This window comes from Mobula birostris, chromosome 27 (assembly GCF_030028105.1).
Source record: "Mobula birostris isolate sMobBir1 chromosome 27, sMobBir1.hap1, whole genome shotgun sequence".
Classification (NCBI taxonomy): domain Eukaryota; kingdom Metazoa; phylum Chordata; class Chondrichthyes; order Myliobatiformes; family Myliobatidae; genus Mobula; species Mobula birostris.
The window spans coordinates 32,903,998-32,927,325 of record NC_092396.1 but is presented as its reverse complement, the minus strand read 5'-3'; the positions used below and the strand labels follow the sequence as shown (position 1 = coordinate 32,927,325).

The following is a 23,328-nucleotide window of genomic DNA, read 5'->3' as shown; positions in this document are numbered from 1 at the left end:
ATAGGAATTTGCTTCTCTCTCCATAGCTGCTGCCTTGCCTGCTGAGTTTTCCAGCACTTTGCTCATCTTATCTGGAGAGCCTATGTAGTGATAGAAATATGCTAACGTACCTTTAATTACAACAGCACTCACCTGGGCGTCATTCTGCGTGCATCTGAATCAGAAAGTGGGGTAGACTGCTGTAGCACAGAAAATCTATTTAAGCTTGTTGTTCGAGGTGAATCTGAAATAAAACATTGGGTTTTGTTTTAATGGAACATAAGGTAAAGGTAATCATTAGGTTTTCAAGAACTAACAAAATGTACAAAAGAGCTCATCTAATGCGAACACAAGTATGACAATCAATTTGTAAAACACCAAATGAGATAAATGAACAACTAATCCTTCTGGTTGGCTGAGCAAAACTGCTGGCTGCTAAACCTGTAAAATTAAGGTCCTTACAGAGACATTGTCTTATCAATGTCTACTTGAACACCTTAAAAGGTGTCATCTCCAAAAATGCTGCATTTACATCAGCCCAAATTGTGTTCTCAATAACACACATTTACTTAGTACTTGTGATATAGTAAAACTTATTTAATACAAAGCATTATTAAACAAAATCTGACACCAAATCACAAAGAGCACATTAGGAAAGATAATCTGTTGCTTGGTCAAAAGTTTTACAAAGCATCTTAAAAGAAATGCAGACACACACACAAACCTGGAGTGTTAAAGAAAACAGATGCGTAAGCTCTAGGGCCAAGCAGTGGAAGGCATGATTGCCAAAGATGGAGCAAGTAAAATTGAGGGTACTCACAAGACAAGAATTGGAAGAGCAGGTCAAGAAGTATTACAGGTCAAGAGGAATTTAGAGAAGCGGGAAGGGTTGAGGCCAGGGAGAGATTCAAAAACAAAAGGATAAGAACTTCAAATTTGAAGCAGAGCTTAACTCAAGAGTCAGTAAGTATAGAAAGGATGGGTGAATGTGAGAGCTCTTAGTGAGAGTTAGAACATCGGCTATGCAGTTTTAATAGATCTCAAGGTTAAAAAGAGAAGCACAATGGAATCCAGACAGGAATGAACTGGAACTAGAGGTAACAAACACATCAGCAGAATCAGCTAGAAATGGAGACAGATAATCTTTGAGATCATATAGCTTTGCACCATTAAACTCCTTTTTGTGTCAAAATGAAAAAGATTGCAAACAGGTTTGGCCTTGGATGGTTGGCAGTAAGATGACTGGGGTTAATGGTTATGGAAAGGACCAAGGCACATGGCTTCAGCCTTCCTAAAATTAATTAGAGATTTCAACTCATCTAGTACTTTAATTTTTTAATTCCCAGCTGTAGGTCTCACTGCCAAGTTTAACATTTATTGCTCATTCCTTAGGCAGGCTTATTTGACTTAATAGACCATTTGCAAAGACAGTTAAGAGGTAATTGTATTGCTGCGGATCTGAAGTCACACATAGGGTAAGGCTGGTGGATTTTCTTCGCTAAAAGATGTTACTGAACCAGCTGGGTTTTTTGATAATCCCATTGTTGGCATTACAGAAAAGTGCACTTTTCCCTGGATATAATTAAGTCACTGAATTCACAAATTGAATATGTGTTTGACTTGATTACTGCTGATCATCAGTTCATGTAACCATTATGTTGCTGTAGTTCACTGGATGTCAAAACATGAAATCTGATAATTTAGAGAATGGATGGACTAACATAATTGAGTTAAGTATTTTCCCTGTGTTCAGGTGAAGATTGATGCTTTTAGAAATTGTTGTGTTGATAATTAGGATAAACAAAGATCGGATCCTCTGGATGGAGCTATCAGAATTAATGGACTAGGATTAGGAAGAGAAGTCATTTTTAATTTGCATTTCCTTTTTTTTAAATTTTATTTTTATACGGATAAGGAATTCACAAATATCATGTACTTTTTTCACACATATAACCTTTTCCATTTTTTTATATGTATAAAACTATAATTATTTATACATTCTTAAGTACACATTGAGATGATATAAAAGGAAATTAGACACTTAAATAGATAATTATGTACTGTGGTAATTCTAATTTAATTTGTATTTCCAAAAACAAAACTAAAATAAACCTGATCAATATATTCACAGGACTATGGCAGAGGAGCTCTGACAGATGTGTACCAAAATGTTTAACAGTCTTCAAAGTCATACTTAAAAAAGAAAACATTCATAAAAACTTTCACATTTTCACAAAGAAGAATTTTACTTACCAGATTCATTAGCTTTTGCTCCTCCACTGCTGCCCTTACCCCAGCTGCCTAATCGACATCCTGGACCCAGCTGTATTTTATCATCCGTGGCAGGCTACAGGACAGAATGAAGTAAAAGGATATTTACAAAGTTTTGAGAAATAGGATTCCATTGTTTATAAGGCTACAAGGGTTTCTGTGTTTGGATGTTTACCAATTTGACACTTTGTTAAGCCTATTAATTGTATCATCTTTCTACAGAATCAGTCTCCATCATTGTTTGCTAGCTCTCTACACAATTTTGTAAAACAGGGAAAATTGTTACTCCCAAAAGGGTGTTTTGTACTGTAATAAGATATTCTGTGCATTCAGCTGTTATGTGAACTGGTGTCAGTCAGTAGATCATTTCAATATAATAATGTGAAGCTAGGTTTGAAAAGGGAACGATCCAAAATACATTGAAGTGGTCCCTGTTCCTGATCTCTGCACCAAAAAAATGTAGACTTAGGAAGGATAAAGCTTAGTTACATTGTCCCACAGCGATTGGATGCATTTCCAAGGGAAATTCGAGAGGGAATGAAAGAAATAAACTTTCATGACAAGCCACAACAGGATGAGCTTTTTAATCAACAGGTAACAGCACATTCCATTCAAATAACAAATCCAAAAGCAGATTAATTAACAGATCTGATGACAGGAATGCCCCATTAATTAAAAAAAACCCATAAAGGGAAAGCACCTTCAATTAACAAATCGCAGGAGAATCTCCTGGCATTTAACATTTCCCACAACAGAAATGAGGATTCACTTATCAAATCCCACAACAGGAATCCCTTGCCCAGAAGAAAATCAGAAAATAGAGCAGGATTAGTCTAACTGATTGCAATTAATTGCCTGCTCTATCATTCAATAAGACCATAGCTCATCCAGTCTTGGACTCAACATCACTTTCTCTCACCCTTTGGCTCCCTTGTACTTCAAATGTTTGTCAATCTCCAGCAGGTCTGTGCTTAATGATTTTACTGCCACAGTTCTCTCAGGTAGAGAATTCTAAAGATTCACAGCCTTTCAAGATTAAATTCCCTGCTACTTTCCTTTTTAAATGTGTTATTCTGAAACCATACCCTAAAAAGAAACATTTACCCCTAGAATATTATGCAATTCAATAAAATCACCTCATTTTTCAGAACTTCAATAAGAATGTATTCCACATTCTGAACCTTTCTCAACCCCTTCATTCCTGTAATTATTCTAGTGAGCCACTTCCTCTACATTTCTGCCATGCATGTATATTGTCTTTAAATGAGCCATCTCAAATACTTGCTGCAACTACATGCTAATTACAACTGCTGGAAACCTGAAATAAAGCAGAAAATGTTAGAACATTCAGCAGGTTAGGTAACATTTGTACAGAGAGAAATAGTTCACATTTCATATCAAAGACCCTTCATCAAAACCGAGTAGGTGGGGAAGTAAGTTGAAGAGAAGGTGGAAGTAGGACAGATAGGACACAAAGAACATCTGTGATAGATTGAGAATAGGCCTGCCCTGATGATCTCAATGTTTATGGAGCCACCTGCTTTAACAATTAATGAGGACAATTGGAGGGAAGGACAAATAAAACTACAGCGAATTATATCAGACCAGCATATCACAGCTTTAAAATGTTCCTTCACTTGATTTCTCCCTCTCCAAGTGTCCTGATTAAGTGATCTATTAATCAGACTGTCATAATCATTGGTATTACCTAATTAAGCCTGAAATCACACTGGATATTCCCTCTGATCCACCCACCACCCTCTGTAAACTTAAAACTAACTTATTTTCTCTCTCTTCTGGTTTTGATGAAGGGTCTTTGACTTCAATCACTAACTGTTTCCTCTTCCTAAAGATGCTGCCTGACCTGCTGAATGCTTTCAGTGTTTTTTTTCTGTTTCTACTACCAATTTTTTTCTGTGGTTTTCTTCTGCCAGTCAGTTAAAGCAATCTCAAATTAATACATCCATTCTATGAGGACCAATCATTAATCAGGCTCCACAATGAGAAACCAATAAATATATCCCAAACAATAAAATACTAAAGAATACATTTTACTGCAGCAATATCTCTCCCATTAATAGCCTGCATAACAGGAACCTCATTAATTAACAGACACCACAGGAGGTTTGCCAGGCCAATTAACAGATCTCACAACAGGAACCTTCCAGCAATTAACAGACGTAGTTGCATCTGAGGTGTGGAGAGCCTATGACCACAACCATTTGACATGTTTTGTATTCAAATTCAATTTTCCCCCTTGTACAAAAATCTGTAAGATGATCAAAGATTGAAGTTGTTGAAGGTGGTTATTCAGTTATTTGGTAAATTAACTCAGGGGAATTATACATGCCTGTTCATTATGTGCCGTATCATATGATGTGGGTGATCATGGTTGATGACCATGATTGTTCTTGACAAATTTTTCTACAGAAGTGGTTTGCTATTGTCTTCTTCTGGGCAGTGATTTTACAAGACCGGTGACCCCAGCCATTATCAATACTCTTCACATACTGACTGCCTGGTGTCAGTGGTCGCCTAACTAGTACCATAACTAGCTGCTCATATGACCACCCACCATCTGATCCCATGGCTTCACCTGACACTGATCAGGTGTGTGTGTGTGTGTGTGTGTGTGTGTGGGGGGGGGGGGGGGGGAGGGGGGAGAGGAGTGCTAAGCAGGTGCTACACCTTGCACAAAGGTGACCTGCAGGCTGGCAGAGGGAAGGAGCACCCTACACCTCCATTGGTAGAGACATATCTCCACCCTGCCACCCAAAAAGACCAAGAAGTTTTAATGGGCCAGAAGCACAACAGATGTGTTGGTTAAATTCTGCAAATGCAATTTATAAACATTTGATTGAAAAACAAACTAGGTCTTATTTAACACCAAGGTTATAACCTGCACCGTAATAAAAGTTACAACAATATAGACTTACTTTCCTTCAGAACCAGGGTTTGAATAAAACTCAAGTTAATGAAACAAAATTTGTTACTGACAGAATAAAAATTATAGTTGTTTAAGTTGTTTATTCAAGGCAGTGTCTTTGCAAAAGTAATGAGATTTTATATTGAAAAACAATTAGCTGACCCCAAACACCAATGTTCTTGTGCATATATTTTTAAATGGAAGATTTATTTCAAAGTAAGACTGGAAACGCTGCTTGACTATAATAAAGTGGATTGTTGTCTACACACGGTTCATGCTGCCACAGAAGGGTTTCCTAGTGATATTCAGTGCTAAAATACAACTCCCTAGTACCTGGATTCTAAAATATATTTCTCTAGTACCTGGATCAATCACCTTAGCAGCAATTATCATTGGTTATATCAAGCTGGGCTGTCAAACTTATATCAAAACAATCCTTTGCAACATAGCCCCAATTTATTCCCTCATACTTTGTTAGATGTTAACCAGCAGAGAGCAACATGGTCTTGCTGAATTAAGCTTTCCCACTCTATTTGATCAAATCCACCAAGGCTCTCATTGACTACTCTTACTTATTCAACAATCACAGCAAATTAGGCAAATTTTCAGATTAAAGGGAAGTATCCATCTCAGTCCCCTCAATTCATTGTGAAATTACTTTCATATTAAATAGTTTTAAAGCCTCTGCAGTTGCAACTAAAGGGCTTAGTCTTAAAGGATACCATTTGCAATCCTGTTTTAACACAGACAGAAAAAATATTTTCTAATTTCTCCAGTGATGATAAACTTTCAAGTTTTCCTTTCATGGGGGAGAAATATCTTCATCAGTAATTGCATTCAGTCAGTACACTCTCTTTTAAACTACTTTATATTTTTGTACAATAACTGACAGCTTTTTCTAGTTACCATTCAGTGGTAACAGCAGAAGTATGACAGTCAATGTAAATAACTAGTCTGCACTTGACTTGCTACTTGCTTAGTTGGTAGAAGATCATATAAACAAGGCCCATACTTTAGTGATTTTTGGGAATTTGCTGGGATCTATCGTTCTGCTGCTCTTTGTTACTGGAACAGTATTCCATGCTTCTTCCGTAGGTCGAACAGCACCTGAAAATGCCAGAGATTATTTAAAAAAACATGCATGGTGATGACATTTGTTTAAAATGCTACTCCGTTGAGTAAGTAGATGTAGGGAAATATTCATTATTTATATATCATGGTTTTAAGAATAATCTCTCCTTTGGGGCAAAGTAAGAAAAATGCTCATTATAATTATTTGGAATTGGGCCTTTTGGTTGTACCTCCTGTGTTTTAACACACAGTTTAAAAATTCTTTGAGAAACAATAGCTGACCCCAGACACCAATGTTCTTGCGCGTATATCCTTCATAACCATTGTAAAAACAATAATTTAGAGTAATGCAGTTCAGCAAAAGTGCATATTCAGCTAAATTCCAAAAGCACAAACACATTTGTAATCAACAGCACAAATTATTGTTTTATTTAACAGTGCCAGCACTACCACCTCAAAACCACATTTTGAAAACAGCTATTGCAATTTTGAAGGCCTACTTTTTGCTCCCATTTATACAGCCATTTACACAAGAGGATACAAATGAACTCAAGTAGATACTTAAAGCAAGAATGATGCAAAAAAGTCAATACACTAATATAATGAGAAGCATTACAACTTAAATTACTTCCTACCTGTTCGTCTCTTATCTTGTTTTGACAATAATTGTTGATGAACCTTCAGTTGCTGCTGTTGCTCTTCAATTTGAGCTTCTTTATGAATCTGTTCAATAGTTTTTGGCCCTTGTTCAATCCTACGTGACACCCAGTTTTTCTGCAGTTGATTACAAAACATTCCATGTGTACAGAAAACCAGGGATGACGATTTATGTCAGTATATATTTAAATATTTCAATGTAATTATGCAGTACATTGACTCCAAGAACAGATTGTTTTCAGAATGGATTTCAAACTACAGTCCTGTTTAAAAATTAAGTGATAAAACAAATGGCCTGCTTGTTAAGTGTCTAAAACTAAACAGGAAATGCAATTGTGACAGATTTATTTAAGTTGAGCTACTCTTTAAAAAAAAAGGTCTCCATCAACATTTTGTTGATTTGTACCCAAGGAGGAAAAGAACAAAGAAGATATTCTTATTGATCCTTAAATCAGAAAGCAAGCCTTCCAATCAGAACAAATGTTCACATTTGCAGCTCAGGATAATATTTGATCTTTAGTCTGAAAGAAAAATACAATACTTTTTCTGAAGTACAACTTCAAAACTCTACTCTTCTAGGATTAAAACAATGGTTGCAGCAGTTGCTGCCATAGAAGACATTTATAAAGCTATCACAACCATTAGTAGTTTGGTTGGTATAATTCAAAAGTGCTCTTCTCTCGAATATATCTTGTGGTATTTTGGAAAGTGGAAGGAGTGCAAGAATAATCCTCTTCTCACTCTATTTCATTCAAAAATGCATACATCTCAGCAGCATCAAGAATTCTCAAAGCATCTTTTACTTGCTGCTACTCAAGAGCAAAGGTGCAAATTTTCAATATTAGCAATAAAGATAGATCTTGTTAGCAAAAGCCATTCTTCAGATAAATGTTACCCGTACTCCAATATTAGTAGGAATTTATCAATTCAAACAAAGATTTAAAACAAATAAATGGATTACATACCATTCTCACATCTATCACATCTTGGAGCATAAAACGTATCCTAGATGATGTTTTCCTTTCTTTCACTATCTTTTCCATTTGATTGAAATATTGGTCCATGCGAGGCTGAAATGACAATCAAACTGATAAAACATTTTTAATTGACTATTATTGAACTTTTTCTAATTCAATTTTAATATTATAGAATCAGAAACGTATGCAGATATGGGCCTCGTCAGCCCAACTCAATCATGCCTACTTTGATGTCCATCTACGCTCAGTTTAATTGCTTGCATTAGACCCTTATCCCTCTATGCTTTCCTATTGAAGTACCATTCCAAATGCCTTTTAAACATAATTATATCTGCCTCTCCATCAGTTCTGGCAGTATATACTAGATATTCTTCACCCTCCATGTGAAAAGACTTAAAATTTTGATCTCTTTATTTTTTTTTCCATTCTCACATTAATCCTGTACCTTTTAGTTCCTCCAGGCTTCGCTGCCCTGGGATTGAAAATTCTGACTATCAATAGTAAATGTGTAACACATTATTTCATAAATCTCTACAAGATCACTTCTCAGCCTGCTACATTCCAATGAAAATACACCCAGTCAATCCAATCTCTCCTCTTAATTACAGCTCTCTATTCCCACCACATTAATAAAAGATTATGCCATTACAATTTGGATATTGGAAGTGTAATGATAATGGAAAAGACAGATAAAACAAATAAAAGCAAGTTTTATTGAGTTCCACAGTGGCGAGTCTGCTATTCTAGAGCAACTTCTTCAAAAACTCAGTCAACAGCTAGTTTCTCCTGTGGGATCCCACAAGGTTACATCCTAGGTCTCATTCTTTTCTCTATACAACATGCTTCTCCTCAGTCAAATCATTCAAAAACACAACATTTTCTTCCACTGTTATGCTGATGACACACAACTTTATCTCCCCTTGAAACCAAACGATCAGTCAAATCTAGTCAGCCTCATGAACTGTCTTGAGGACATAAAGTTTTGGATGGCACAAAACTTCCTACAGCTGAATGAAGGCAAGTCTGAAGTTGTCCTATTTGGTCCCCCGACTCCATCAAAGTGATTACCAACAGTCCTGGTAACCTGCCAACTTTGTCAAACCCCATGTCAAAAACCTTGGTGTGATATTTGATTCCGCCGTAAGTTTGACAAGCAAGTTAATGCAGTAGTAAAAGCCAGTTTTTTTCCAGCTTCATACTATTGCCAAAATCAAGTCGTTTCTCTCTTTCAAAGATCTCGAGAAAGTCATCCACACCCTTATATCCTCCCGCTTGGACTACTTCAACTCCCTGTATACTGGGATTAGTCAGTCGTCCCTGTCCCGCCTGCAACTAGTCCAGAACGCCGCAGCCAGGCTCCTGACAGGTGCCTGGAAGAGGGACCATATTACTTCTATCCTGGCCTCTTTCCCCTGGCTACCAGTACGGTTTAGAATTGATTTTAAGGCTCTCCTGTTTGTTTATAAAGCCCTAAGTGGGCTGGCCTCCTCCTATATCACAGACCTTCTAACCTCTTATTCTACTTCCAGGTCCCTCAGGTCGGCTGACTTGGGGCTCTTGGCTGTCCCACGATCTAAATTTAAGTTCAGGGTGACTGCACCTTTGCTATTGTAGCCCCTAGACTGTGGAACAGCATTCCCCTCCCTATCAGACCTGCCTCCTCCATTGACTCTTTTAAGTCCAGGCTCAAAACTTACCTTTATTCACTAGTATTTGAATCTTCCTGATGTGGCTGATTTTTGGCTTGTGCCCAGACTCATGTGTTGTTTATTTTGTCCCTATAAGCTGTGTGCCTTGTTGTTTATATCTGTGTTTCTTGTATTTGTGATTTTAGCTACCTGTTATGGCTTGCACAGCACTTTGGTCAACATGGGTTGTTTTTAAATGTGCTTTATAAATTAATTAAAAAGAACATATCTACCATATGTGTGGTAGTTACAAAAGATACCATCTTTGTACAATTATTAATTGATCTGCTCAATATCAAGTTATTTAATTTCTTAAACACAGATTTTGCACAAGTTTAGTTTTACCGTGTGTTGAAGATGTATAGTTTGGAGATTTTCCACCTTTCCAACCATATATTGGAGTACTTCCTATTTTAACCACTAAGTGGTGCTATCAGCATTCTTTAAGATTACGTTCTTAGAAAAGATTACTTTCTATTTGTCACATTTACATTGAAACATACAGTGAAATGCATTATTTGTGTCAATGACCAATACTAGTTCGAGGATATGCTGGGAGCTGTATATCTGGATATGCAAGTGTTACTTTGCTTTTGACACCAACTTAATAACACTAACCCATATGTCTTTGAAATGTGGGAGGAAACTGGAGTACCTGGAGGAAACCTACATGGTCATCTGGAGAACATACAAAGTCCTTATAGTGGCAGGAATTGTACCCTGACTGGTGATCACCGGCACTGTTAAGCAATTTTAAAGGCCACTTTCCAAATCAATAAACTTTTAAGTATGAAGAATTGTTCAAGTCTCTTTCCTTCCTGGCTTTAGTAAGCGATTTTGCCCAAATGAATAGAATGCTTCCAAGCATACAAAATAATCGCAAGCAGAACCAAACCATCAACTTTAAAATTCATTAAGCATGGAAGCTAGATTGACAGATCAATGATTTCACATCCTTTTAAAAATTGCGACAGAATAGTTTCATGTTTGGAGTGGATAATTGCAATGCTGTTGTCATTTTATGGAGAGTACATGTTACTAATTTATGAAATCAGAAACAAGGTTGTTTCATAAACATGGAGACACTGTCTTTTATCCATTCACATTTAATTTATCTTGCAATTGTATTTCTAATCTTAATTAGAAGGGATCCCCCTTCAAAAAGCTCTGAATGTTACAGCTAAAGACGAAGAGTTCTCAACTATTGATGATCAAGAATGAGCAGTCCAATAAAAACATCAATATTCTTAACCCAGATTAGTTTTAACTTGCAAATGCAATAAAGATAACCAACTTGACCCATAAAATATCAAACATTAGATTTTAGTTTCACACCATCTCCTGTTCCAAATTTGTTTAACACTTTATGTGACACTTTGGTGAACTTAAAATTTAGTACTTACAATTTGGATTCAAATTATCTATTACCTGACAAATAAAAACATGATCCTGGCCATTAATCCACAGCAATAAACAAAGCGAGCTTAGTGGAATTTCTACAGATGATCAGATGCAAACTTCAAAGTAAATCCTATTTATATCACTATTTATATCAAAGACAAGGCCATATAGTTTACCAAGATACCTAGTGTTTTTGAAAATGGATTGGGAAGTGAACTGAGTTTTGATTATCACAGGTTTATCTAAAATTTGTAAAACTTCACATCTGATTCAATAATGTACAATTAACTGTCACAATTAAAATCAATGGAAAGCAAGGAAATGAAATGAAAATAGAAATGAGTGAAGCTAACTCCAAATACAGGTAGTTAATTTTGTGAAATGTGGATTTCAATTTGTACGCAGCAAAATATGCTACAAATAATCACATATATGACCAGATATCTACTGTGATGATGCTGAAAATAGGCAATCACATCCAGCCTCTGCACCTCGTATCCATCCCAGGGGATAGTCAGGATCTCAGCGCAAGCTCTCATCTGAAAGAAAACAGCACTGAACATTGTCCTAGTACTTCACTAAAATCACCCAGCCTGGATTATAGGCATCTCAATACAGTGTTTCAGAAGAGTTTCTGAACATTGTCCTAGCACTTCACTAAAATCACCAGCCTGGATTACAGGCATGTCAATACAGTGTTTCAGAAGAGTTTCTGTCCTATTTGGCGGATGTAAAGCAATGATGCACAATTATTTTATATTGAGGGCCCAAATGACAACTAATTTTCTTTTTTAAAGCCATTAAAGTTAATTAGCTTTTGGTCCAACTAACATGTTACCACAAATTTTAAAAAACAAATCATGTTTAATGCACAAATACTTAAGATATAAAGCTGGCATTGCTCCCTTCAGTATTCTCTCTTTTACTACCTTTCTGAATTATATTTAGCCTCTTTATTCTTTCCTGAATAATCATCCAGTTTATCATTTGTGACAGGATTAATATCTGGAAACTAACTAAATGTATTTGAGATTTTAGATGGAAACATATTCTGAAGTGCCTACATCCAATGAAATAATTAGGTCTGTATTAGGTTTCTTAATTTCAGGTAAAGTGTATCAGAAGTTCTTCACATAAACAACACCTTCCATATCCAACATTTCTAGCTGCAAAACATTATACTGTCTACATGGAAACTTGAAGAAAATGTTAAGTTTCTTACAGGACAAGCTTGCTTTCCCCGTTCTGTTAACATCTTATCCAAGATTCCTTCAATTGAAACTGATCAAATTCTAGGTTATCACACTCAAGTCACAATCACAAATCTGAAAATTTTCTCAAATGCAGTAGAGTCTGCAAACTGTATGTTTCTTTTTTCTGTCACGTGTCCTGCAAATGGAGACAAGTTCCTCTGTCTTTTAGATTTTGTTGAATACACAATGTTGTAGCTGTCCACCAGATTTCTTTGGAGGATTGACAACTTGTTTGGTCATTTTGAGAGCTATAGCACCAGGTTCAAGGGGCACCACTGTATGCCATGTGTCAAAACTTTTGTACATGCCTTCTTGGGCATGTGTGCCACAGGTTCACCACCCAATACCTGTTTACAGATATGGTATTTATTCATCATTGTTGGATATCCCAATCATTCTTTTTGACTCCAGTACATAACTTATTTTCAGAAAAAATAAAAACATTAGGAAGCAAAACTGTTAGCTCAAATCCTGAATATCCACATCTATGCAATATAATCTTCATGGATGTGGTACACGACAAAAGACTGCAGATGCCAGAAATCTGAAACAGAAAGTGCTCAGCAGATTGGAAGCATTCTGTGGAAATAGAAACAAGAGTTTAGATCAATGCTCCTTCATTAGAAGTGGAGTGAGAAAACAGCTAAAAAATTAAATTACACTTGTTTTCTAACCTCTCCAAATCATACGAAAGGTTTTCGATCTGAACTATTAATTTTGTTTCCCCACATAACGTTCTCTAACCTGCTATTTGGAGCTGAAATGTATTATTTAAAATAACTCACTATTTGAAGCAGTCTGAGCTGTGATGGGAGGAAATAAGTTTCAAATTTATTGGAAACAATGGAAGGGTGTTATTTTGTTTGGAGGTTGTGACCAGTGATATTCTGCAGGCACTGATGTTGGGACCTTTGTTGGAAAAAATATATATGCAAATCTTTGTATTTTACATTTATGGTTTAATGATGGTCAATGTCAACATAGGGCAAAGGTTAGCAGATTCTAGTGCAGCTATGAAGGTATCCTTTACTTAGATATAAAGCACAGAATAACCCTTCTGGCCTTTCAAGCTGTGCCACCAGCAACCCCTGATTTAACCCTAGCGTAAAGATGGAACAATTTACAACTACTCATTAACCTACTTACTGGTACATCTTTGGACTGTGATGGGGGGAGGGGAACTGGATCCCTGGGAGAAACCCACGCATTCCTTACAGAAGACATTCGGACTGAACTCCGAACTCTAACTGCTAACCACTACACTACAATGACACCCCAAGATTAAGACAACAAAGCAACACACATCAAAGTTGCTGGTGAACGCAGCAGGCCAGGCAGCATCTCTAGGAAGAGGCACAATCGACGTTTCGGGCCGAGACCCTTCATCAGGACTAACTGAAGGAAGAGCTAGTAAAAGATTTGAAAGTGGGAGGGGGAGGGGGAGATCCGAAATGATAGGAGAAGACAGGAGGGGGAAGGATGGAGCCAAGAGCTGGACAGTTGATTGGCAAAAGGATATGAGAGGATCATGGGACAGGAGGCCCAGGGAGAAAGAAAAGGGGGAGGGGGGGGAAAACCCAGAGGATGGGCAAGGGGTATAGTCAGAGGGACAGAGGGAGAAAAAGGAAAGAGAGCGAGAAAACAATGTGTGTATATAAATAAATAACAGATGGGGTACAAGGGGGAGGTGGGGCATTAACAGAAGTTTGAGAAGTCAGTGTTCATGCCATCAGGTTGGAGGCTATCCAGACGGAATATAAGGTGTTGTTCCTCCAACCTGAGTGTGGCTTCACCTTTACAGTAGAAGACGCCGTGGGTAGACATATCAGAATGGGAATGGGATGTGGAATTAAAATGTGTGGCCACTGGGAGATCCTGCTTTCTCTGGCGGACAGAGCGTAGGTGTTTAGCAAGACGATCTCCCAGTCTGCGTCGGGTCTTGGCAATATATAGAAGGCCACATCGGGAGCACCGGACGCAATACATCACCCCAGCCGACTCACAGGTGAAGTGTAAGGGCATGTATGGCACTTGTTCCGCTTACAAGGATAAATGCCAGGAGGGAGATCAGTGGGGAGGGATGGGGGGGGGACGAATGGACAAGGGAGTCGCGTAGGGAGCGATCCCTGCTGAAAGCAGAGTGGGGGGGGGGAGGGAAAGATGTGCTTAGTGGTGGGATCCCGTTGGAGGTGGCAGAAGTTACGGAGAATAATATGTTGGACCCGGAGGCTGGTGGGGTGGTAGGTGAGGACCAGGGGAACCCTATTCCGAGTGGGGTGGCGGGAGGATGGAGTGAGAGCAGATGTGCGTGAAATGGGGGAGATGCGTTTGAGAGCAGAGTTGATGGTGGAGGAAGGGAAGCCCCTTTCTTTAAAAAAAGGAGGACATCTGCCTCGTCCTGGAATGAAAAGCCTCATCCTGAGAGCAGATGCGGCGGAGACGGAGGAATTGTGAAAAGAGGATGGCGTTTTTGCAAGAGACAGGGTGAGAAGAGGAATAGTCCAGATAGCTGTGAGGGTCAGTAGGCTTATAGTAGACATCAGTAGATAAGCTGTCTCCAGAGATAGAGACAGAAAGTTCTAGAAAGGGGAGAGAGGTGTTGGAAATGGACCAGGTAAACTTGAGGGCAGGGTGAAAGTTGGAGGCAAAGTTAATGAAATCAACGAGCTCAGCATGCGTGCAGGAAGCAGCGCCAATGCAGTCGTCGATGTAGTGAAGGAAAAGTGGGGGACAGATACCAGAATAGGCACGGAACATAGATTGTTCCACAAAGCCAACAAAAAGGCAGGCATAGCTAGGACCCATATGGGTGTCCATAGCTACACCTTTAGTTTGGAGGAAGTGGGAGGAGCCAAAGGAGAAATTATTAAGAGTAGGACGAATTCCGCTAGACAGAGCAGAGTGGTGGTAGAGGGGAATTGATTAGGTCTGGAATCCAAAAAGAAGCGGAGAGCTTTGAGACCTTCCTGATGGGGGATGGAAGTATATAGGGCCTGGACATCCTGGACGTGTTAAGACAACAAAGTTATGTTCTTAGAATACTCCTAAGTACCATCAATGAAAAACAATAAATAACAGAGGAATTAACAAGTCTTGGCAAAATTAGGCCTTCTACAAGGTGAAAATAAAACACCTCTTTCATCTGAGCTATGAAATTAATAAACATCTCTCAAATTCACTAATGTTTTTGCTGTTTGAACTCAGTAGAATATTTGAAGATAATTTATTTCTTTAGAAGCTCAGACACAACTCTATCTATAATTACAGAAATATAAGCTTTTGAAAATGTAATTATGGAAATTTATCTAATATCCACTTCCTAACATAAAGGCAATATAGGCAGCAGTGACAATGTCAATGTTATAGACTTAAAAATTGAAGGACAGGTTCCATGTTCTTCACAAAGTATAAGCAAATGGATTTGCTTTTACTTTCTTGACTGATGCTACTGAGATACTGGACTGTAGAATTTGCGTATGATCAAGTATAGAGTGGAAGAGACTTTGTTTTTGAATAAGATGCAAAATATCTCAAGAAAATTTTCAAAATGGCAGCTTTTCCAGGAATGAAAAACAAATTCACGTCATTAATCCAAATGGTGTTTTTGGATCTCGAATTGTCTCCCAGGCTTTAACTTGTGGGATATGTGTGATATACTGTACAATGCAATTTATTTCTTTGAAGTATTTCTTCAGAATTATAATTCTATATTAACATTACAAATTAATATTCAGGTTGCTGCAAATTGGTAGCAATTAACAATTTCAACAAAATAGTTCTGAATATTTAAGATTAAATATTCCACAAATCCATGATGATTCAATTCCAAGACTTTAGTTTATACTGTGCAATAATAATGACCAAAACCAAGTCAAACTGTTTAGATCCTGTTGTCAGCATTATAGTGAAGAGAAACTGAGGCAGAAATATTTCTTAAGACCAGGATAGTTATTCTGTCAGAACTCCCAAATAAATCTTAATTTAAAGATTCATGGCAACACAAGGGACAGTGTAGCCGCACAGTGAGGTATGAGTACTTCAGCCCTTTAGGTCCACACTGACATTTTTACCTATCTACGTTAATCCCATCTGCCCATAATTTATCTGAATACTTCTGTGCCTTACCTATTTAAGTGCCTGTTTAATTGTACCGTAAATATAGCGATTTTGCCCGATTCCACCACCACCTGTGCTGCTGTGCTTAAAAAAATCATCTTAGATTTCCTTTCAAACTCCTTCCCACCATAAACCCGTGTACTTTTGTTTTTAGGGAAAAATTATCTACCCTACCTATGCCTTTTGTAATGTTATATACACACATCTATCAAATCATCCCCTCAGACTTCTCCACTCCGGTTTATCAAATCCAGGTAACATTCCAGTGAACAGCTTCTCTCCAGCACAACTATATCCCTCAAATAGTGCGGTGACCAGAACTGCCTACAATATTATAAAGTGCAGTCTAACCAGAATTTTGCAAAGTTAGCACACCAACTTTTATATTTTAAGCCGAGTTATGAAGGTAAACATCTCCTTCACCAACTTATCTACTCGTGTTGTCACTTTCAGAGAACTATGAAGTTGAACTTCAAAGTTCATCAACATTCCTCAGTAACCTATCATTTACTGTATATATCACATCCCAAAATACACTCATCAGGATTAAATTCCATCTGTCTACACTCCAACCAACTTTCCATCTGATCTTTATCCTGCCATAGACTTCGACAACCTTCCAAGCTAAGCACACCTCCTCCAACTTTCATGTCATGTGCAAACCTACCAATCATACAGCTTACTTTTAGAAATGCAAAGCAGAATATTTGTAAAACTGTACTGTCAACCCACCAAGGAAGGGATTAGTGTCAGATGAATGAGTGATTTAAATGATTAGTGTCAGATGAATGGATGTTATGTAAATAGTGTTATTTACATAACACTATTTTGATTGGTTTGTTATTTGGTATCACATCTTCACCCAAGAAGCAAAGAATTGCAATTTTAAGTGCATGTTTAAAAATACAGTCATTTCCAAATTAAAAATTAATTCCAAAGGAAGTGGGTGGGGAAAAAGTTGTAATTATAACATTAATGAGCTAGTTAATATTTGTACGAGTTGGAGGTTTTCCTAACCACAAGAAAGCTGAAACCATAGTCGTATTCCAAAGAATTAAAGAATTGAACTGTACCACACAAAAATGGGCCTTTTCAGCCCACCTCGTCCATGCCACGTGTGATACTCATTGACACTAATCCTGTTTGTCTGTGTTAATCCTGTATTCCTCTATGCCCTTCCCTATTCAAACATCTTTTTAAAATTTAATTGTATCACTTTTGGTTACCTGTTCTAGGTAAATATTCAAAGATCCTTTGAAAAACTTCAAACCACCTCCCTTCTTACCTTAAATTTGTGCTCTGCTTCAAGACTCCCCCGTACTGGAAAAATGATTCTGACAATCTATGCCCCTATAATTTTATAAATCTCATTCAAGTGAGAATAAACCCAACCTATCCAATCTCTCCTTATAACTGCAGCCTTCCACTTCAGGAAACAGCTTGGTGAATCTCTTTCACACCCTTTTCAATGTGACCAGATCCTTCCTGTAGTGTGGTGACTGAAACCATACGTGAGTTCTACCTAATGATGTGGACCACTACAGCATGGTGTTCCATTCTCAGACACAATGTCTTGGGCTGTGAAGGCAAATCTACCAAAGGCCCTTTTCACGATTCTATCACCACTTACAGGGAGCTATGTAATTTTATCTCAAGACTTCTCTGTACATCAACACTGTGAAGGTTCCTGATATTTACTTCGTATCTCCAAAGTGAATTTGACCACCCAAAGTGTATTATTTTACATTTAGATTAACTTCCATCTCTCACCACTCAATCCAACATCCTTGCTGTATCTTGAGACGTCCTTCACTACTTACACATCCATAAGTCTTCGTATCATCTCCAAACTTACTAATCAGACCACCTACAGTGAGAGGTAGAGTGAGAGGGAGGGAGAGTGAGAGAGTGAGAGAGTGAGAGAGAGAGTGAGAGAGAGAGTGAGAGAGAGAGAGAGTGAGAGAGAGAGAGAGTGAGAGAGAGAGAGTGAGAGAGAGAGAGAGAGTGAGAGAGAGAGAGAGAGAGTGAGAGAGAGAGTGAGAGGACAGAAAGAGTTGCAAACAAAAGTACTTGGACTAATGATCAGGAAAAGGTCTCTAAACAATCTAAGGGACATTTCAATTCACTAAAGTAAATAGTCTAAAGATTAAAGATTAGCTTTGTCACATGTACATTGAACTATACAGTGAAATGTGTCATCACGCTTCTCACGTAACACAGCGTGTCCACAACTCATTAATCCTAACCGTACATCTTTTGGAATGTGTGAAGAAACTGGAGCACCCAGAGAAAACCCACATAGTCACAAGGAGAACATATAAATTTACAGACTGCGGCAGAAGTCAAAGCTCAATTGGTAATTGTTAGCACTATAAAGCGAATGTACTGTCACGTAACTGTGCCATCCCTACTGGCACTAAAAGAACTAGTAAAAACAACTGACAATAATAAAAAAAAGCAAGTGTTGTTAAAATCCATTCTTCACTTTAATGATATTTTGGGTGGGAAATTTACTGTTCTGTCCTTACAGGCCTAGATATTATTTTGGGTCCACAGCAATGTAATTGCCATTTAATGCTGTGTGAAATGGCCTCACATGCCACTCAGAAGTATCAAACACACTTTGACATACTCTTTTGATCCTAGCACCTGCTTTGTACATGACAAAGATCCTTCCAAAGGCCCTTATGAGAATACCTTGGAACATGTGCCAATCTATCTGTGTTGATACTTGAATGATTGACCACAGCATATCCCTTTGAAGAGAAGAAATTTAATCTTCATAGTGAATAAATCCTCAAATACATTGTGTGGCACTTAATGGGATAAATGTAGAACAGATCTAGAAGCCAAAATTGGGTACACAGATGCAGCATATTTCTCTCTACCACAATCTGCCTTTTTCCTCATTTTAATAGCACAGTCAATTCAAAATACCTACCTTGATTTAGTGAGCAGAGCATTTCAAGCACTGCGAAAGATGTATCTAATCTAAAACCCTATAGAACTATATATCAAGCAGAAGCAAATATCAAGCAGAAGCAAATGCCATACTTAGAGTAAAACAACCTCAGAACCAAGTCAAAAACTGTAACACGTAAGAGCAGAATTAGGTCATTTGGCTCGTTACAGCAAAGGTTCACAGTATGTCAGACCATGGCATGAATGGCAGCAGGTACTATTAAACAATGAAGAGATGGATTCAGCAACATGCCTATCAAAGAAATGCAGTCCAACATTTGGGAGCGAAAGATAAACCTGAACGATTTTGTATAAACGGCCAGTAGATGATGCATCACATTAGCCAGTTTCAGTCAAGCTCACTTCATCCATGAAAAATATCAAGAAATTTAACTACAAAAATATTGTCAAAGACCTCATTGAAATATTCTAGGTAGCCACAGATACAGTTGCAAGGAAAAGTTTGTGAACCCTTTGCAATTACCTGGTTTTCTGCATTAATTACTCATAAAATCAAACATAATCTGCTTGAACTAATAACACACAAACAATTGTACTTCATCTTGTCAATACGGAGTACACTATTTAAACAATCACAGTCTAGGTTCAAAAAAGTTTGTGAACCTCTGGGGTTATGCCTTCTACAAAAGCTATTTGGAGTCAGGTGTTCCAATCAATGAGATGAGATAAAAAAGACACACCAAGTCAGATTACTGACAGATCCTGCTCTTTTTAAGAGATACCAAGCCCTGATCAAAACAACTTTCAGAGGACTTTAGAAGAATTGTAGAGATGCAAAGCTTGAAAAGGCTACAAAAGCAATACTAAAGACCTGAGTGTTCATCTGTCCACAGTAAGAGAACTTGCTTACAAATGGAGGAAATTCAGTACTGTTGCTACACTCTCTAGGAGTGGGCATCATACAAAGATCACACCAAATGCACAATGTACAATGCTAAAAGAGATGAAAAAGAATCCAAGAGTAACAACAAAAGACCTGCAGAAATCTCTAGAACTTCCTAAAGTCTCTGTTCATGTGTTCACTGTAAGAAAAACACAGAAGAATGGTGTTCATGGAAGGACACCATGAAGGAAAAAACCTCTCTCCAAAAAAATACATTGCTGCACGCCTCAAGTTTGTAAAAGACCACCTGGATGTTTCACAACGCTTCTGGGACAATAGTCTGTGGACAGGTGAGACAAAAGTTGAACTTTTTGGCAGAAATACACACCACTATGTTTAGAGAAAAAAGAGCACTGCACACCAACACCAAAGCCTCAGCCCAACTGTGAAGCTAGGTGGAAGGATCATCTTAGTTTGACACTGCTTCGCTGCCTCAGGGCCTGGACAGTTTGCAATCACTGAGGGAACAATGAATTCAAAATTGTATCAAAACATTTTATAGGAGAATGTCAGGATAACAGTCCATCACCTAAAGCTTAATAGAAGTTGGTTGACACAACAAGACAATGACCCGAAATACAAGAGTAAATCAACAACAGAATGGTTTAAAAAGAAGAAAAGTTGTGTTTTGAAATGGTCAGGTCAGAGTTCAGACCTTAACCCAATTGAGATGTTGCAGCATGACCTGAAGAGGGCTCTTCATGCATGGTATCCCAGAAATACTGATGAACTGAAACAGGAGGAATGGTCTAAAATTCCTCACCGCTGTTGTGAAAGTCTGATAAGCAGCTACAGGAAACGTTTGGTGGAGGTTATTGCTGTCAAAGGAGGTTCTGCCAGTTACTAAATACAAGGGTTTCATACTTCTTCCAGCCTGGAAACTGAATGATTAAACAATGTGTTCAATAAAGACATGAAAAGAACAATTGTTTGTGTGGCAGATTGCACTTGTCTATTATTATGACAGATGAAGATCAGCCCACATTTTATGAGTAATTAATGCAGAAAACCAGGTAATTGCAAAGGGTGCACAAACTTTTTCTTGCAACTGTAGGTCAAAGTGGAAGTGGGGTGAATTGCATTGGAAGACAACAGGAAGCCCACTGTCTCCCCTGTGGAGAAACGATAAATACTTTGCAATGTAGTCACCCAATCTGCGTTTGTTTCCTTGATGGTTGGATAGGAAGAATAAATGTAGTCATTGCATCTCTTGTGGCTCTGGGTTACTAGGGATAGAAGGGCTAACCAATGAAACATGAAGGAAACAATTCCACAGAATCACTGAAGGAAGGGAGAGGGAAATATATTTGGTGGACCATAAGACATAAGAGTAGAATGGGGTCATCCAGCCCATTGAATCTGCTCTGCCACTCCTTCATAGGTGATTTATTATCCCTCCCAAACTTATTCTCCTGCCTGTAACCTTTGATGCCCTTACTAATCAAGAACCTATCAACTTCCCCCTTAAATATATCACTTGACTTGGCCTCTAGTACTATCTGTGGCAATGAATCCACAGATTCAGCACCCTCTAGCAAAAGAAATTACTCACCTTTGTTTTAATGGACATCCTTCCATTCTCAGTCTACAAACGCAAGGGGCAACATGTATAGTGTCACAGGAGCAGTACTTGATTAGCAGGATGTGAGGATACATCAAAGAGTTTGCCAAGGTACTATGAATGGGTGAGAGGATGAAGGTGAGAAAACCGTGGAAAAATGGGAGGTTACTCACTTTGGAAAGAAGAATGCAAGTAATTGAAATGGAATGAAACAACATATTACAGTGAAAAAGGAGGTGGAGGGTACATGAAGCAAAGGATTGGCATGCAGGCATGTAAATACCAGGGGCATACTCTTTTCATGGTTCTGAACCTTAGAATTTTCTACTCAAAGAAATATGGACCCTCAGAATGTATTCATTATAGCGATGATAGATATTTGAATCATGAGGGAGTTGAGGGATAAGGAGAAAGAATGTGGAAAGTAATGTTGAGGCCACAATTGATTGAGCCTTGTAGTGAATAGTGCAATATGCTTGATTATATCGTGCTTAGCTCCATTCACAGTTCCTCAGCAGTCTGCATTTGAAGGTACCTTGTAAATATTTAGGCAAATAATAACTACACTGCATGAATATTGCTTGTTCCCTACATACAGGAAAGAACTAGGAACATTCATGCAGTGCAGTCATTATTTCTTTGTCTACTGTCTTCTGTAACAGGAGACCATAAAGGGGACATTGAATATATTAAATTAGAAATTATTTCACCTGGAAGGTATATTTATGGTGGGAAGGCGCCGTATTTTGTATAGGTTGGACAGGGAAGGGAAGTGAGTTGCTTTATTGACACTGCGTAAATTTGTATTGCTGAACTCCTGTCCCAACTACAGGACTATCTTCACCAGTATGATTGAAGTAATTTAGAAAGACAGCCTACTACATTTTCTCAAAAGTAGCAAACAATTGACTAACTAGATATATACTTACATCACTTGAATAAGAAAATCATAGCTTAACTGAGATTCTATGATGCAGGCTATTTTTTTATCTGTCCTATCCTGCTTCTTGAATTTTGACGGCTATTTCTGAGAACCATGTTAGGAGCTACTTCTACGTATCCTCTCAGATTTTCTTTACTTAAATTATCATCACAACATGCAAAACTTAATTGATTTCAGCTGAACTACTTGAATAAGGAGTTAAAGATAAATGATTCATGTTTCTAATCAATGAACACTTAGGCTAACTGATAGCCAATGGTAATCAAGTGCAGATCAGAGTAGTCATAAACAGAATTTTCAGGAATGAATTGTCAGTGTCTCTCTGACTCCAATCATTTCGATGTGCTGTTCAAAGTACCCTAAGGAACATGTATAAGTGATCCTGTTCTTGTTAATACTAGATTATGAATGTCAGTTCCCATTTTACTGTGAAGACAAGGGAAATGAACCTCAAACTTATCCTTCATTAAATATTCACTAAATGTTGTAAATATCATGGTCTCAAAATTGAATTCCTCCCTTCCCAGTCTAATGGTACTGTAACTTATTGCTATCCATATTGGTATTTTAACTCAAATAGATCCAGGATTAAGTAACAGAGTGTTACTTATTACCAAAGC

The 23,328-nt window shown here is 37.8% G+C and overlaps 1 protein-coding gene across 9 annotated transcripts in view; it reads right to left on the bottom strand.

The window, feature by feature from the left end:
- The window catches only part of eif4g3b (eukaryotic translation initiation factor 4 gamma, 3b), a 315,184-nt gene that overhangs the window by 22,047 nt on the left and 269,809 nt on the right, over positions 1–23,328 (bottom strand). For all 9 annotated transcript variants that reach the window (XM_072245246.1, XM_072245247.1, XM_072245245.1 and 6 more), the window contains 5 exons: positions 7,870–7,974; positions 6,883–7,021; positions 6,189–6,283; positions 2,233–2,326; positions 133–223 (listed from right to left, as the gene is read on the bottom strand). In XM_072245246.1, the coding sequence (XP_072101347.1) occupies positions 133–223; positions 2,233–2,326; positions 6,189–6,283; positions 6,883–7,021; positions 7,870–7,974 (524 nt within the window). The remainder of the gene's footprint in view (positions 1–132; positions 224–2,232; positions 2,327–6,188; positions 6,284–6,882; positions 7,022–7,869; positions 7,975–23,328) is intronic.